The 11,549-nt window shown below is 34.7% G+C and overlaps 1 protein-coding gene across 1 annotated transcript in view; it reads left to right on the top strand.

The window, feature by feature from the left end:
• Nucleotides 1-11,549, top strand: part of SAMSN1 (SAM domain, SH3 domain and nuclear localization signals 1) — a 157,597-nt gene that overhangs the window by 109,262 nt on the left and 36,786 nt on the right. The window contains exon 10 of the mRNA XM_012001961.1: nucleotides 9,059-9,130. Coding sequence (XP_011857351.1) covers nucleotides 9,059-9,130 — 72 coding nt within the window. The remainder of the gene's footprint in view (nucleotides 1-9,058; nucleotides 9,131-11,549) is intronic.

Below are 11,549 nucleotides of genomic sequence, written 5' to 3'. Positions count from 1 at the left end.
ACTTTTTGCCAATTTTAGTTTCGAGAGATAGTTCATCCAGACAATGAAAAATCCCAGTGAAATATTCCTATAACAAATACAAAACATGTTTATAGTGACCTAAATGATTATGTTTACTAGAGACAGTATTTATTTCTCTCCTATGAAAGTTTGGGAGAGAATTATATTAGATACTAGACACACTTTTTATCATCCAGTGATCCATCTTATACATAGCATATGTTCCACTACCTTTGCTACATATCATAACTTTAGCAATCACAATCTTTGGATTTGGTGATTATTTCTAAAGAGCCTCTTGTTTAACAATTATACAAATCTACTAATTTTTGAAAAATGGTTAAGTGAATTCAAATTCTATTGATTTCAGCTAATGTTACTCCCAAAATCTGTGATTATTTTAGTGTACCATTCTGTAGACAAACTATAAATTAAGTAGGTATATGCATAGGCACACAAAATGACTTTCAGGTGCTAAGTAGTTAATACAAATAAGTATTTGTAAATGAATGAATACAAATTTCCAAGTTGACATCTACTATACATTTTAAGTTCTTTTGTTTTGTATATGAATATAATCTGCTTATACGAATTGATTCTATATTTGTGTATCTTCCATTTGAACATGATTCTATTTAGCTCTTATGGTTTGGAATGATTTGGTCCATGGCACTAATATAGTATACATTTCTCTCAGGGCCGATTCTTATTTATTCATACGGACAGACCTTACACTGAGTACTAAGTTGAACCACAGAAGCCACTTAGTGTGTTTATGTTAAATTACATGATGCAAACCCTTACGGTCTTTAAACATCAACGAATTATTGTCATTAGTTGCAACATGATTAAGTTCTAATTTGTTTTTGTGTAACTGTGAGATGTATGATTTTTGACATTTAACTTGAAGAGTAATGTGGGATCTGCCATTTGCCATGGTTTTTCGCAAGTCTCACAACTGTAGGATTTTTGTCCATTGGAGATACAGCATGTAATAACAGGGACAATCAATATGCACTAGAACGTTCACTAAAATGGCATCAGAAAAGGGTTTCATAAGTGAAGTGAGACTTAATCCTGTCCTCGAAGAATGGGCTGGGTTTGAGTAGGTGGAATAAAAGAAGACCAATATTCCTTGAACAAGAAAACAGTAGGAGCAAAAGCTCAGAGATATAAATGAGTTCATCCACAGTGGCCAGCAAGAAGTGTTAGAAATTCTGCTAAATCAGATGGACTAACATTGTCTGCCACCGCACAGAATCACAGACGCACTTCATGCTCAGTATGAGCCTCATTTTGTTGACTGAGGAAAAACTATTTAAACACTCTGAGCCTCAGTTCTCATCATCTGTGAATTGGAGAAATGAATACCTAACTCAGAGGGGGATTGTGTTTATCTCATGAAATAATTACAGATAAATAGCATGGCATGGAGTTTAGCAGATGGAAGGGTCTTGGTAGCAGTCATGGCAATGTGGAGCAAGCTTTACATTTTGGAAAGAAGAATGAGATGATGAGACGTGGTACTTTAGATGATTAGAGGGGCAAGAATTTGGGGACAAATAATCTGAAAGTTGTTGCATTGGTTCAGGAATCAGCACATACTTGAGTAAAAGTAATGAAAAAAATACTTTCAATAAAGTTTGGAGAAAGAATTGAACACAGGTATAGGCTGGGAGAGTGTGCATTTGTGGGTCATTACATTTTACATTATGTGTCCAAACTCTCCAAAGAGAGCAATGAGCAAATACCATTTTCCAATGGGGCTGGTAAGGGTTCAGAGGTTGGGCCAAAACAGATCCTCAGGGGAGCAGGACGTAAGCACAGAGCCTTTTGCTAGTACATCTGCCTTGCAGCCCAGAGGCAGGCAGAGGCAGGCAGAGGCTGGGGCAGACATATAATTGGGTTCCCTGGGGAAATTCTTGAAAATTTTAAGGAAGTGTTGGCATAATGAAAGAATTCCAGGAGGACCAAGAAGTGCCATTTATTTATTTTAGTATTTATTTTAGTGGTACTTATTTATGGGTTTAGTAGTTAGAGAAGAAGAGAGAGAAGGAATAGAAAGTGCGCAATAACATAATTTTGTAGGAGTGAGTAGGCCAAGCAGAAGTTTCACAATAGGGAAAACAAATTGAGCAATTCATGGTAGTGTAATCATGGGCACATTTTCTAAAGCTTTTCATTTCCTTTTTAATAGATTTTTAAAGAATTGATGATACCAATTCTTTGGCCGTGTTATGCTTTTTACCTGAAAAAGCAATATTTAAAACATATAACAATATTATTTAATTTTGATATTTAAAAATATCAAAATATTATTTAAGAACTCCTTTCAAGTAAAATAGAATATCATAATTTCTACTCAATTCCCAGAAGGGTAGCATGATTTGTAGTCTATGGGGACAAGGTAAATAAGAAGAAGGAGATATGGTTGTACCTTTGAGTCTTTTTTACTCATCAAACTTGTTTTGTTGCATAAAATAGGCTGGTATGAATAACCACTTTTAGAGGTTGTGGATCACTCTGCATTGATTTTTTTTTTTTTTTTTAGTTCTAGTTTCTTTCCTTCAGGTAATCTTTGAGATGGTTTCAATTTGCAGAAAATATTTTTAGTGTCACATCAACTTCTGAAAGCAAATCTTTAGCATGGAAATTTTGACAAAACATTGTAAAACCGTGGTGGAGTCAGCATCTGCACTTCTTGAAGATGTTTTGCAGTTGACAGAAAAGTTACTGAACCAGAGAGATACAGTAGACTGACTAGTTTTTGTTCTTAGAATCCAGATGTACATTGAAAATATTTAAAGCATTGATATATGTTTGAGCTTTGGGTTGACTTTATCCCAGGATAAAATGTGAGTGTCGAAGACAAGGCTTAACAGCTGTAGTAGTCTTTCAGCCTTCAGTTTCCTGATACCCCACAGAAGTGTATTCCACTGGCACCACATGACACTGAGGCAATTCTAACGGATTATTTTAAGTGAGTTAAATTTGTTTCACCTCTTCAAAAGATCTGAGTACCCGAGTTAGTTAGAACAATTAAATCTTCGAGTGCCTTTGGATAAAGGCTGACAGGCTTATTGAGATTCAGCTTTTATTATAGTAGAATATTCATACAAGGGTGTGCTGAAACAGAATTCTGATCTTTGAGTATATTACTAATCAATGCTCTTTGTGCAGTATTTAGAAGAGGTGAGAACTTGTTGGAAGACTGTGTGTAATTTTTAATTTGCCAGTCTATTACAAAGTACTGCAGATGTGTGACTTATATATGCGAATTTTTTTCTTTGAAATAGACTGTGAAACTTTTCCAGCAGCACCTTACCCAAATATTAAGTCATGCTGGAGATGAGATTTCATTTGAAGACCCCCAAAGGTAGTGGCTGGCTAAGAAAGAAAATGAGGGTCAAGTTCTTCTGGTTTTGATCAGAAGCTTGATTCAGATTTCTACATAGAGACCCTTTAATTTTCATTCATGTTCATAAATGCAGGTTGGTCAGTATTCTAGGAAACCTAGTTAGTTTCATTCTTCCTGTCAAACTAACTTCGCCGTAATTTTTATTCTGCTCAGGAAGCAAGTATCTTTGAAAGAAGACAGGATCTAGATTCTGTAATGGAATGGCATAGGGGAGAGTATATCAGAGTGGAGAATTTTTAAAAAGAATTTTTTTGCAAGCTCTGGTTTCAACAGTTTCCTTATCGAGAAGAGCTAGATGATAACTAAGAACGCTGCCAGCTTTATATTATGAAACAATGTTCTGTAATAATTAGGATTGTTTTGCAAAACTGGAGAGGTGACTAATAAAAAAAAGAATCTTCTTAAGTTCTTTTATATTACTCATTAGATTGCATGGAAACACACATATACAAATGTGTTCAGACACCCCAGCTGACCTGGTTCTGCACTATTTTTGGGTAAGCCAAGTAGACCATGTGGAAGAAGGTTAACTTCACCGTGTGATTGCAGGTAGTCTTGAAAACAGCAATCCTAGGGTCCATATTTATATCAGAAAGTTAGTCGTACTAAAATGAATTTAAGAAACACAACTTTATTTTCTTCCCTTTCTGCACTTCCAAACAACCATGACCTAAACTATATTATGATTTTTTTTTAAAACAAATTGATTCCTTATTAAGGTTATGAAACCAGCTGGGCATGGTGGCTTACACCTGTAATCCAGGCACTTTGGGAGGCCAAGGTGGGCGAATTGCCCGAGGTCAGGAGTTCAACACCAGCCTGGCTAACACGGTGAAACCCTGTCTCTACTAAAAATACAAAAAAAATTAGCTGGGCCTGGTGGCACACACCTGTATTCCCAGCTACTCGGGAGGCTGAGGCAGGATAATCGCTTCAACCCAGGAGGCGAAGGTTGCAGTGAGCTGAGATGGAGCCACTGCACTCCAGCCTGCGACAGAGGGAGACTCGGTCTCAAAATAAGTAAATAAATAAATAAATAAAGTTATGAGACCACTAACTTTTATATCATTTTAGCTATTATACAGGAATATTTCTTTTGATAACCCAACAATTTATTATGGAAAATTTTTAATATATGTAAAAGTAGAGATTAGTAAATACTGCCCCCATATATCCACCACCCAGCTAATTATTCAAGAATGACCAATTGTGTTTCTTCCTCATGCCCACACATTTGCTGCTCCTCACTAGATTATTTCAAATTATAAATAAGAGAGTAACATTACTTCCTTAACATCAAATAGCTAGTCATTTAAAAATTTCCCCAGTTGTCTTTTGATGTTTTTGGTATAGTGGTTTATTTGATCTATATTTAAACAAGATTCATGGATTATATTTGGATGATATGTTTCTGAAGTCTCTTAGTTTATACTTTAACTCTTTTTTAAAATTTCTTTATATTGATTTGCTGAAGAAGCTCAGTTGTTTTGTCCTGTATCTTCTTGTCTGTATATTTTCTGACTGACTGTATCTTCTTGGTATCATTTAACATGCTCCTCTGTCTCTTTTTTTCCTTAAAACTGGTAGCTAGATACAGAGCTTGGTGTGATTGCTTTCTTGCTTCCTTTCTTTCTTATAAACAATATTTCATTAGTTGTATTTAATGCTTCCATCACAAAGCACATACTCTGGTTATCTCCTTTTGTGTGATTTTAGTGACCATTGATGATCATTGGCTGGATCCAACATTGCATTAGGGGTTTGCAAAATGGTAATTTTATTATTTCATCACTTTTAATTGATTAGCTGAAGTATGAACATATATAGAACAATTTCCCCTCATCAACTATTTAGTGGATGAACTATTTGGTTGATGAAATAGGTTTCATACAGGAAAGGCAGATTAAATGCCTAAGTTGTCCTTTTATTAGTTTTCAAAATATAACTACAACATTTCCCAATGTAACTGATGAATTTTTCTTTTTAGTATCCTTATGAACTCATGAATTTTGATGTTAGATGTATTTAAACATATTGCACTCTTCTCCATTTTACTTTTTCAACTTACACTATATCCTACAGGTTGTTCTGTTGCATATAAAAACATGTATTTAATTTTTTACAGCTTCATACATTTGCATTGTGTGGATGTACCATATATTATTCAATCAGTATCTTCTTGATGAACATTAGGCTTTACAGCTTTTTGATAATATGAAAGTGCTACAGTGAATGTGGAAATGTAAACAATTCATATCCAAATGTATTGCTGGTAAAGACATCTAGAAATGGAATTCTTGGGACAGAGGGCAAATGTATATGTAATTTTGCTTGATATGGCCAAATTCCCCTATATAGGTATTGTGCCATTTTACAAATGCATTTCTAATTGCATAAGGAAAGACTGGAAACGTTTATGTAGAGTATAATGAGTAAATATGATACAAAGTCAGCAGACACAAAGAATTATCTAAAATATATATAGCATTTTTATTTAAGCTCCTCTTCTTTTTGACAGCTATTTGTTTATATAATAACTCTGTCTTGATAAGAACTTGATAATATTTACTAAGTCTAATACATTACAATTATATAATGCAACATTACTAATATTCAAACACATTCTCATTTATTAAGTACTATTATTTAGGAAGTAAGCTTTGTTTCCACATAATTCACCTTGTTATCATAAAACTTGACAAGAACAGAAGTTATAAATGTGTTCATTGTCCAGACCTCATAGTAGACCTTAGTCATTTTTTGTCATAAACCATAATCTATACATTATAATACCATCTGAGAAAGTTAGTTACTAACTTTTAAACTAGAGAATAGTGAACAAATGTAAATGTTCTTTTAAATATTTAGATTTTTTTCTTAAGGGTGTCTTAACACGGATTGAAGCTATTGAGTAATTAGCAATGAGATGACTGACAAAACCCAGGGTAATAGTCCTGTGTTCTTCTTAAACCACGACTCCTAAATCTGCTTTTCTTTATTGATATAACGAGGGGAGAATTAATTTTAAAAGGTGGTGGCTATTGATTACTTAATGGAAGAAGACAGTGTAGCAAAATGCTGAAGCGAGTCTATTCTGTGCCCTCCTGTGCAACAGGACCCATTATCCAGTTGTGGAAATCATACCCTAACTCTCATTCATATTTAACAGGCTATATGTAGGCTACAAAATTGCCTTAGGCATGGGCTCCAATCGGCCATAGAATGGTTTTAAGTATAAAAAAGAGTAATAGATTACCGTGTGTTCAGATTGTTTATAAGCTGGACAACAATAGGCTCAATTCCTTTCTGCGATTGCTGAGCAATGGCGGCCAGATGGAAACACCTACTAGGCAAGTTGGAGTGATTAATATTCTGAGAAGCCACTCTAGGCTAGTAAGTACTACATAAGAAGACTTTGTATTTTCCAGTGTGGTTCTCAGTTTCAGCCTTCGCTTCTGCTCCTCTCACCACAGGCTGAGGGGCCTGTTCAGCAGGGGTGGCCAGTCAGCAAAAGGCGTTAATTGTGTCTAACACAGCTATCATCCTTGGGGCAATATTCTGTATCACACCGTCTATCAAGCTAACCCCTTGTCACACGTCAGGATCTTTTTATTTCCGTTCATTTAAAAGGGAAACAAACATTTTTAAAGATAGCTGGTAGGGAGGCATGAGAGCTTTCAGGGATTAGGAGCCCTTGAAGCTGCCTTTTACTGAAATGGGCTGTGATTTCTGAAAGGATAATATAGCAGGTCCTCCAATAACATCGTTTTCTCCAACATCATTTTGTTATAATAACACTGATGGAGGAAAAATATCAGTTCCTGACCAGGGTCACTGTCACTGCAGGGTTTGCACAATCTTCTCATTTCTGTGTGGGTTTCCTCCCACATCCCAAAGAGGGGAATCTCAGGTCAATTGGCGTGTCCAAATTGTTCCACAATGAGTGAGTGTGGATGTGGGCTTCAGCGTGCCCTGCGATGACAGCACTCTGTCCAGGGCTGGCTCCTGCCTTGTGTCCCGAGTTGTGGGGATAGGCTCTGACCACTCACGGCAACCCTGAGCTGGAATAACTGGGTAAATAATGATGTTAATTTTTTAAATTAATTTTTCCTAAATGTGTGTATGGATCGCATTTGTTTCAGTGTTTACCATTAGAAGTGTTTGGGTCTTTATTTAGAAATTTGATAATGTTTTTGTGACGAGAAATGGATCATAGGAACTTGTTATTTGAACTTTTTATTTCAAGCAGCCTATGGTAAAGAGGATCTTATTACACCTGGTTTAGGTTAAGGTAGCAATTTCCGAGATCCCATCAACAGCACTAAGTGAGACCTTGTTGTATAAGGCTTTATAGATTACTGACTCCCATTATTAATTTTCTAAATTACCAGATTATATGTCAGTACCACCAGTTTATTTTTAAAATATGATAAGCTTGAAATAAGATAAAGTCCTTTAGAAAGAAAATATTCTCGGGATTTATGAGTACACAAAGAACACAGCATCAGATATCCACCATCCCAAACAATGCATAGAATTAGATAGTGAGAAAATATCAATTTTTTGACTCAATGACTCTAAAGAATTTTAAAATGTGTTTAAGGGATTCATTTATTTTGTCACCTATCAGAAATTATTTATAATTACCTGCCTAGAATGAGTTGCATAATAAAAATTCAGCTTTGTTAGCAGAAGGTATTCAAGGCAACATCTTCTATTAACATACTGAGATTTTTCTCAAAACAGTGAATGAAACTGACCCAGAGGTCTCATTGTAATTCTATGTTAAATGTGGAAAAATTCCGTTTTACTCCCAACCTTGGACTATGCATACCTAAATGCTGTGTTCAATTTATTAATAAGTCTATGTGTGTGCCTTCTTTTTCTGATATCCAGCAGAGAATTTCAAATGATCAAGAGTTGGTAATAGAAAATGCACTTATGTTCTTTTTTTTTTTTAATAAACTTGATCTTTTATTTTCATTTTTATTTTAAGTTTCGGGGTACATGTGCAGGATGTACAGGTTTGTTACATAAGTAAGCATGTGCCATGGTGGTTTGCTGCACCTGTCAACCCATCACCTAGGTATTAAGCCCATCATGCATTAGCTATTTTTCCTGATGCACTCCCTCTCCCCGCCCTCCACCCCACAGGCCCCAGTGTGTGAACAAACTTGATCTTTGTGAGGCATAATGATGGATCTACTCAGATGCTTGCTTTTTGTTTGTGTGTTTTGTTGTTGTTGTTATTTGTTTATTGGTTAGTTGGTTAGTACCACATGCTGTTAAGTTTGTGGTTAGCTCATTTCAAGAAGCTTTAGTTTAGAATTCATGGATTCTTCAGCTGCTGCTTCGAAGAACAAAATTAAAATCAAAAATTTAAAATAATTTAACCAAGATTTTCTCTGAGGTGCTTACTTAACACTATAACATAAAACATAGGAAGACGTTTTATCAACTGTAAATATAAAAGTGTTAATAGGTATGCCTTCACAGCCTTTGGATATTCCAGAGAGAAGAGCTTCTTAAAGCCTATATTTGCAAGAGATGGTGCTTATTAAACTATAATCTAATATACTTATCAGTTTGGGCAGTGAAAATAGCAAGCTCTAAGTTTCCTTTTTCTTTTCTATCTTATAGCGAAGCAGCAGTTTTGGGAATTTCGATCGTTTTCGGAATCATTCTTTATCAAAACCAGATGATTCAACTGAGGTTGGTAGTTTATTCCATTTTTATGAATGTTATGCAAACACATTATGAAATATTATGAAGACAATGTCACTTTTGCAAAGTAAAATAAGAAAAATAAACACATTTTAAAATTATAGCCTTGCATGTATTTTTGTGATAAGTGAACAAACCATTATTTAGTACTGTTGTAGAAAGCAATGGGTTCTTGTCACACGACCAGGAAAATTTAGGCACACACACACATTGTAGGGTGAGTAAGGCAGGGTTTATTGCGTGAAAAGGAAAAAAAAAAAAAAAAAAAGGAGGAAGGGAGAGTCCTGCTAGCAGGCCCCTACCTTACAGATTGAATCCCAGGCCACCACATAGCAACAAAAGAGGCCAGGCCCCCTCTCCCCCGCCCCCCGGGCAGCAAATCACGTGAACTTCCCATAGCTCCACCCCTTCCCCCAGTGCACAGGTGGGCATTATTAAGACAGAATCAGTGGGGAAAGGGTGAGCTTCATCCAGGATCAGCAGTCTGGTTTTTCATCCTTCAAGCTGTTTCAGGCTTGAAGGCGAGGTTTCGCAAAGGACTCTTGGCTGTTTCCCGTCTCTATCAGTACCCAGTACCATGCTGGGCATTAAAAGTAAAATCCTATTTTAAGAAGCCTAACAGATGTTTGGGAAAGCAAAACATGAATCCGAAAAGATAGAATTCAAAGTGACACTGACAATTCCAAATTTCCTGAGTATTTCTACTATAAAACAATGTGTGTATACATATACGTGTACACACACACACACACACACACATTGTGTTTATACACATTATTTGATAGATATATGTAAAAGTTTATGTCAGTTGTAATTGCTTTAAATTAGAACAAGATAAGATTAAGCGGCCCGACTGTACATTTGTTAAGGAGAGCATACGGCTGCTCAACTGGACTCTCACACTTCAGTGTACACTGAAATATCCCATTGGTGAGCGCTACTTACACATTTGTAAACTACGGACATTTTAATTGTAGCTTAAGAAAAACTTCCCATAGAATTAAGTTTGCATAATAATTTCAATAATATGTACATTTAATTGAGCACTCATGATGAAATAAGCACAATGCTAACTTTATAACAATTTACCTGTCTATAACATAGGAACTATTAGTATATCTATTTTGCCATTGCAGAAATATGCTTGCTTCATCAAATAAAATTACTTCTAAATTACAGAGTGAGTAAGTGACAAAGGCAGAACTCAACCTCTTCTCTGACTCCAAAGTTTGCCATATTGTCTCATAAAGTAGGGGCCACATTTGCTAAGTGATTAATGACAGGTACAACAACAGCTAATAAAATAGTACAGAGAAGGGGTGTCTACTAAGAAAACTGAAAATACTGTTTACCATTGAACCTGATTCAGCAACCTCACAGGTAATATATTCTTTTTAGATCAATAGGTTTTTAGATCTTATGCTTATTTTCAAATATATTTATCTGCAATATTTTAAAATATTGTAATATTAATAATGATTCCTTTTATTAATTTATTATGTATATATTCACATTTATGAGTAAACTTGTACATAATTATATAGTCAATCAACATTTACGTAATGGTGAGTAATAAATGTAATATATACATATAAATCTCTCTAGCCACATACATGTGTTTGTGTGTGTGTATATATATATGGAAAGAGAGAGAAACTGTATATAATTTTATTTTCAGTTGGCATCTTGTATACATTTTTAATTCTCCACAATCATACATATATTCCACTGCTGTTTAGTTTATAATTCTGGTATTAACCTATACAAGATAGCTCATGTTCATTCAGGTTCATTGGTTAATAATGGTGGCCTAGTAATTTGTGAAAGAATTTAGTGAACCTAATAAAATAGTGTGCATATTTTTCAAAAATCCAGCATTCATTCAAAAAATACCCACTCTATGACAGATTTTCCGTTAGACACTCAGGAAGTACTGTTGCAATAACACAATAAAATCCTTACTTCATGCCTGGAGCTTATAGGGGAAGACAAATCTTAAAAAGACAACAACAAAACCATAAGTAATATTTAAACAGAAATTTAATTCAGTCTATGGAGAAAGGCATAGAAAAATGTGAACATTCAAAAGACATAAACGTAGTTTCTTTGTAGCTTCTGTAAATAATGCTAGAAAAACCAGAAAAAATATTCATAGTACATCTTTCTGAAGTTTAGAAATTCTAGGGTAACACAAGTAGTAATTAAATAATATATTTCTTATTTATGTTAGAAAAACAAATTTACAATGAAGACAGAGAAAGTTTAAGAAGAGAGAAGAAAAAGGCTAACTCTGAAGTTTTAAAGTGCTTCCAAATTATATTTTATTCAGGGTTTTTGAATTAAGCAAAGAATCTTTGCCTTTATAACCTTGAATGTAGAAATTAATAAAGTGCAATGAGGGTTTAAA

This window comes from Mandrillus leucophaeus, unplaced genomic scaffold (assembly GCF_000951045.1).
Source record: "Mandrillus leucophaeus isolate KB7577 unplaced genomic scaffold, Mleu.le_1.0 Scaffold671, whole genome shotgun sequence".
Lineage (NCBI taxonomy): Eukaryota > Metazoa > Chordata > Mammalia > Primates > Cercopithecidae > Mandrillus > Mandrillus leucophaeus.
The sequence above is the reverse complement of the archived record's forward strand: the minus strand, read 5'-3'. Positions and strand labels throughout refer to the sequence as shown.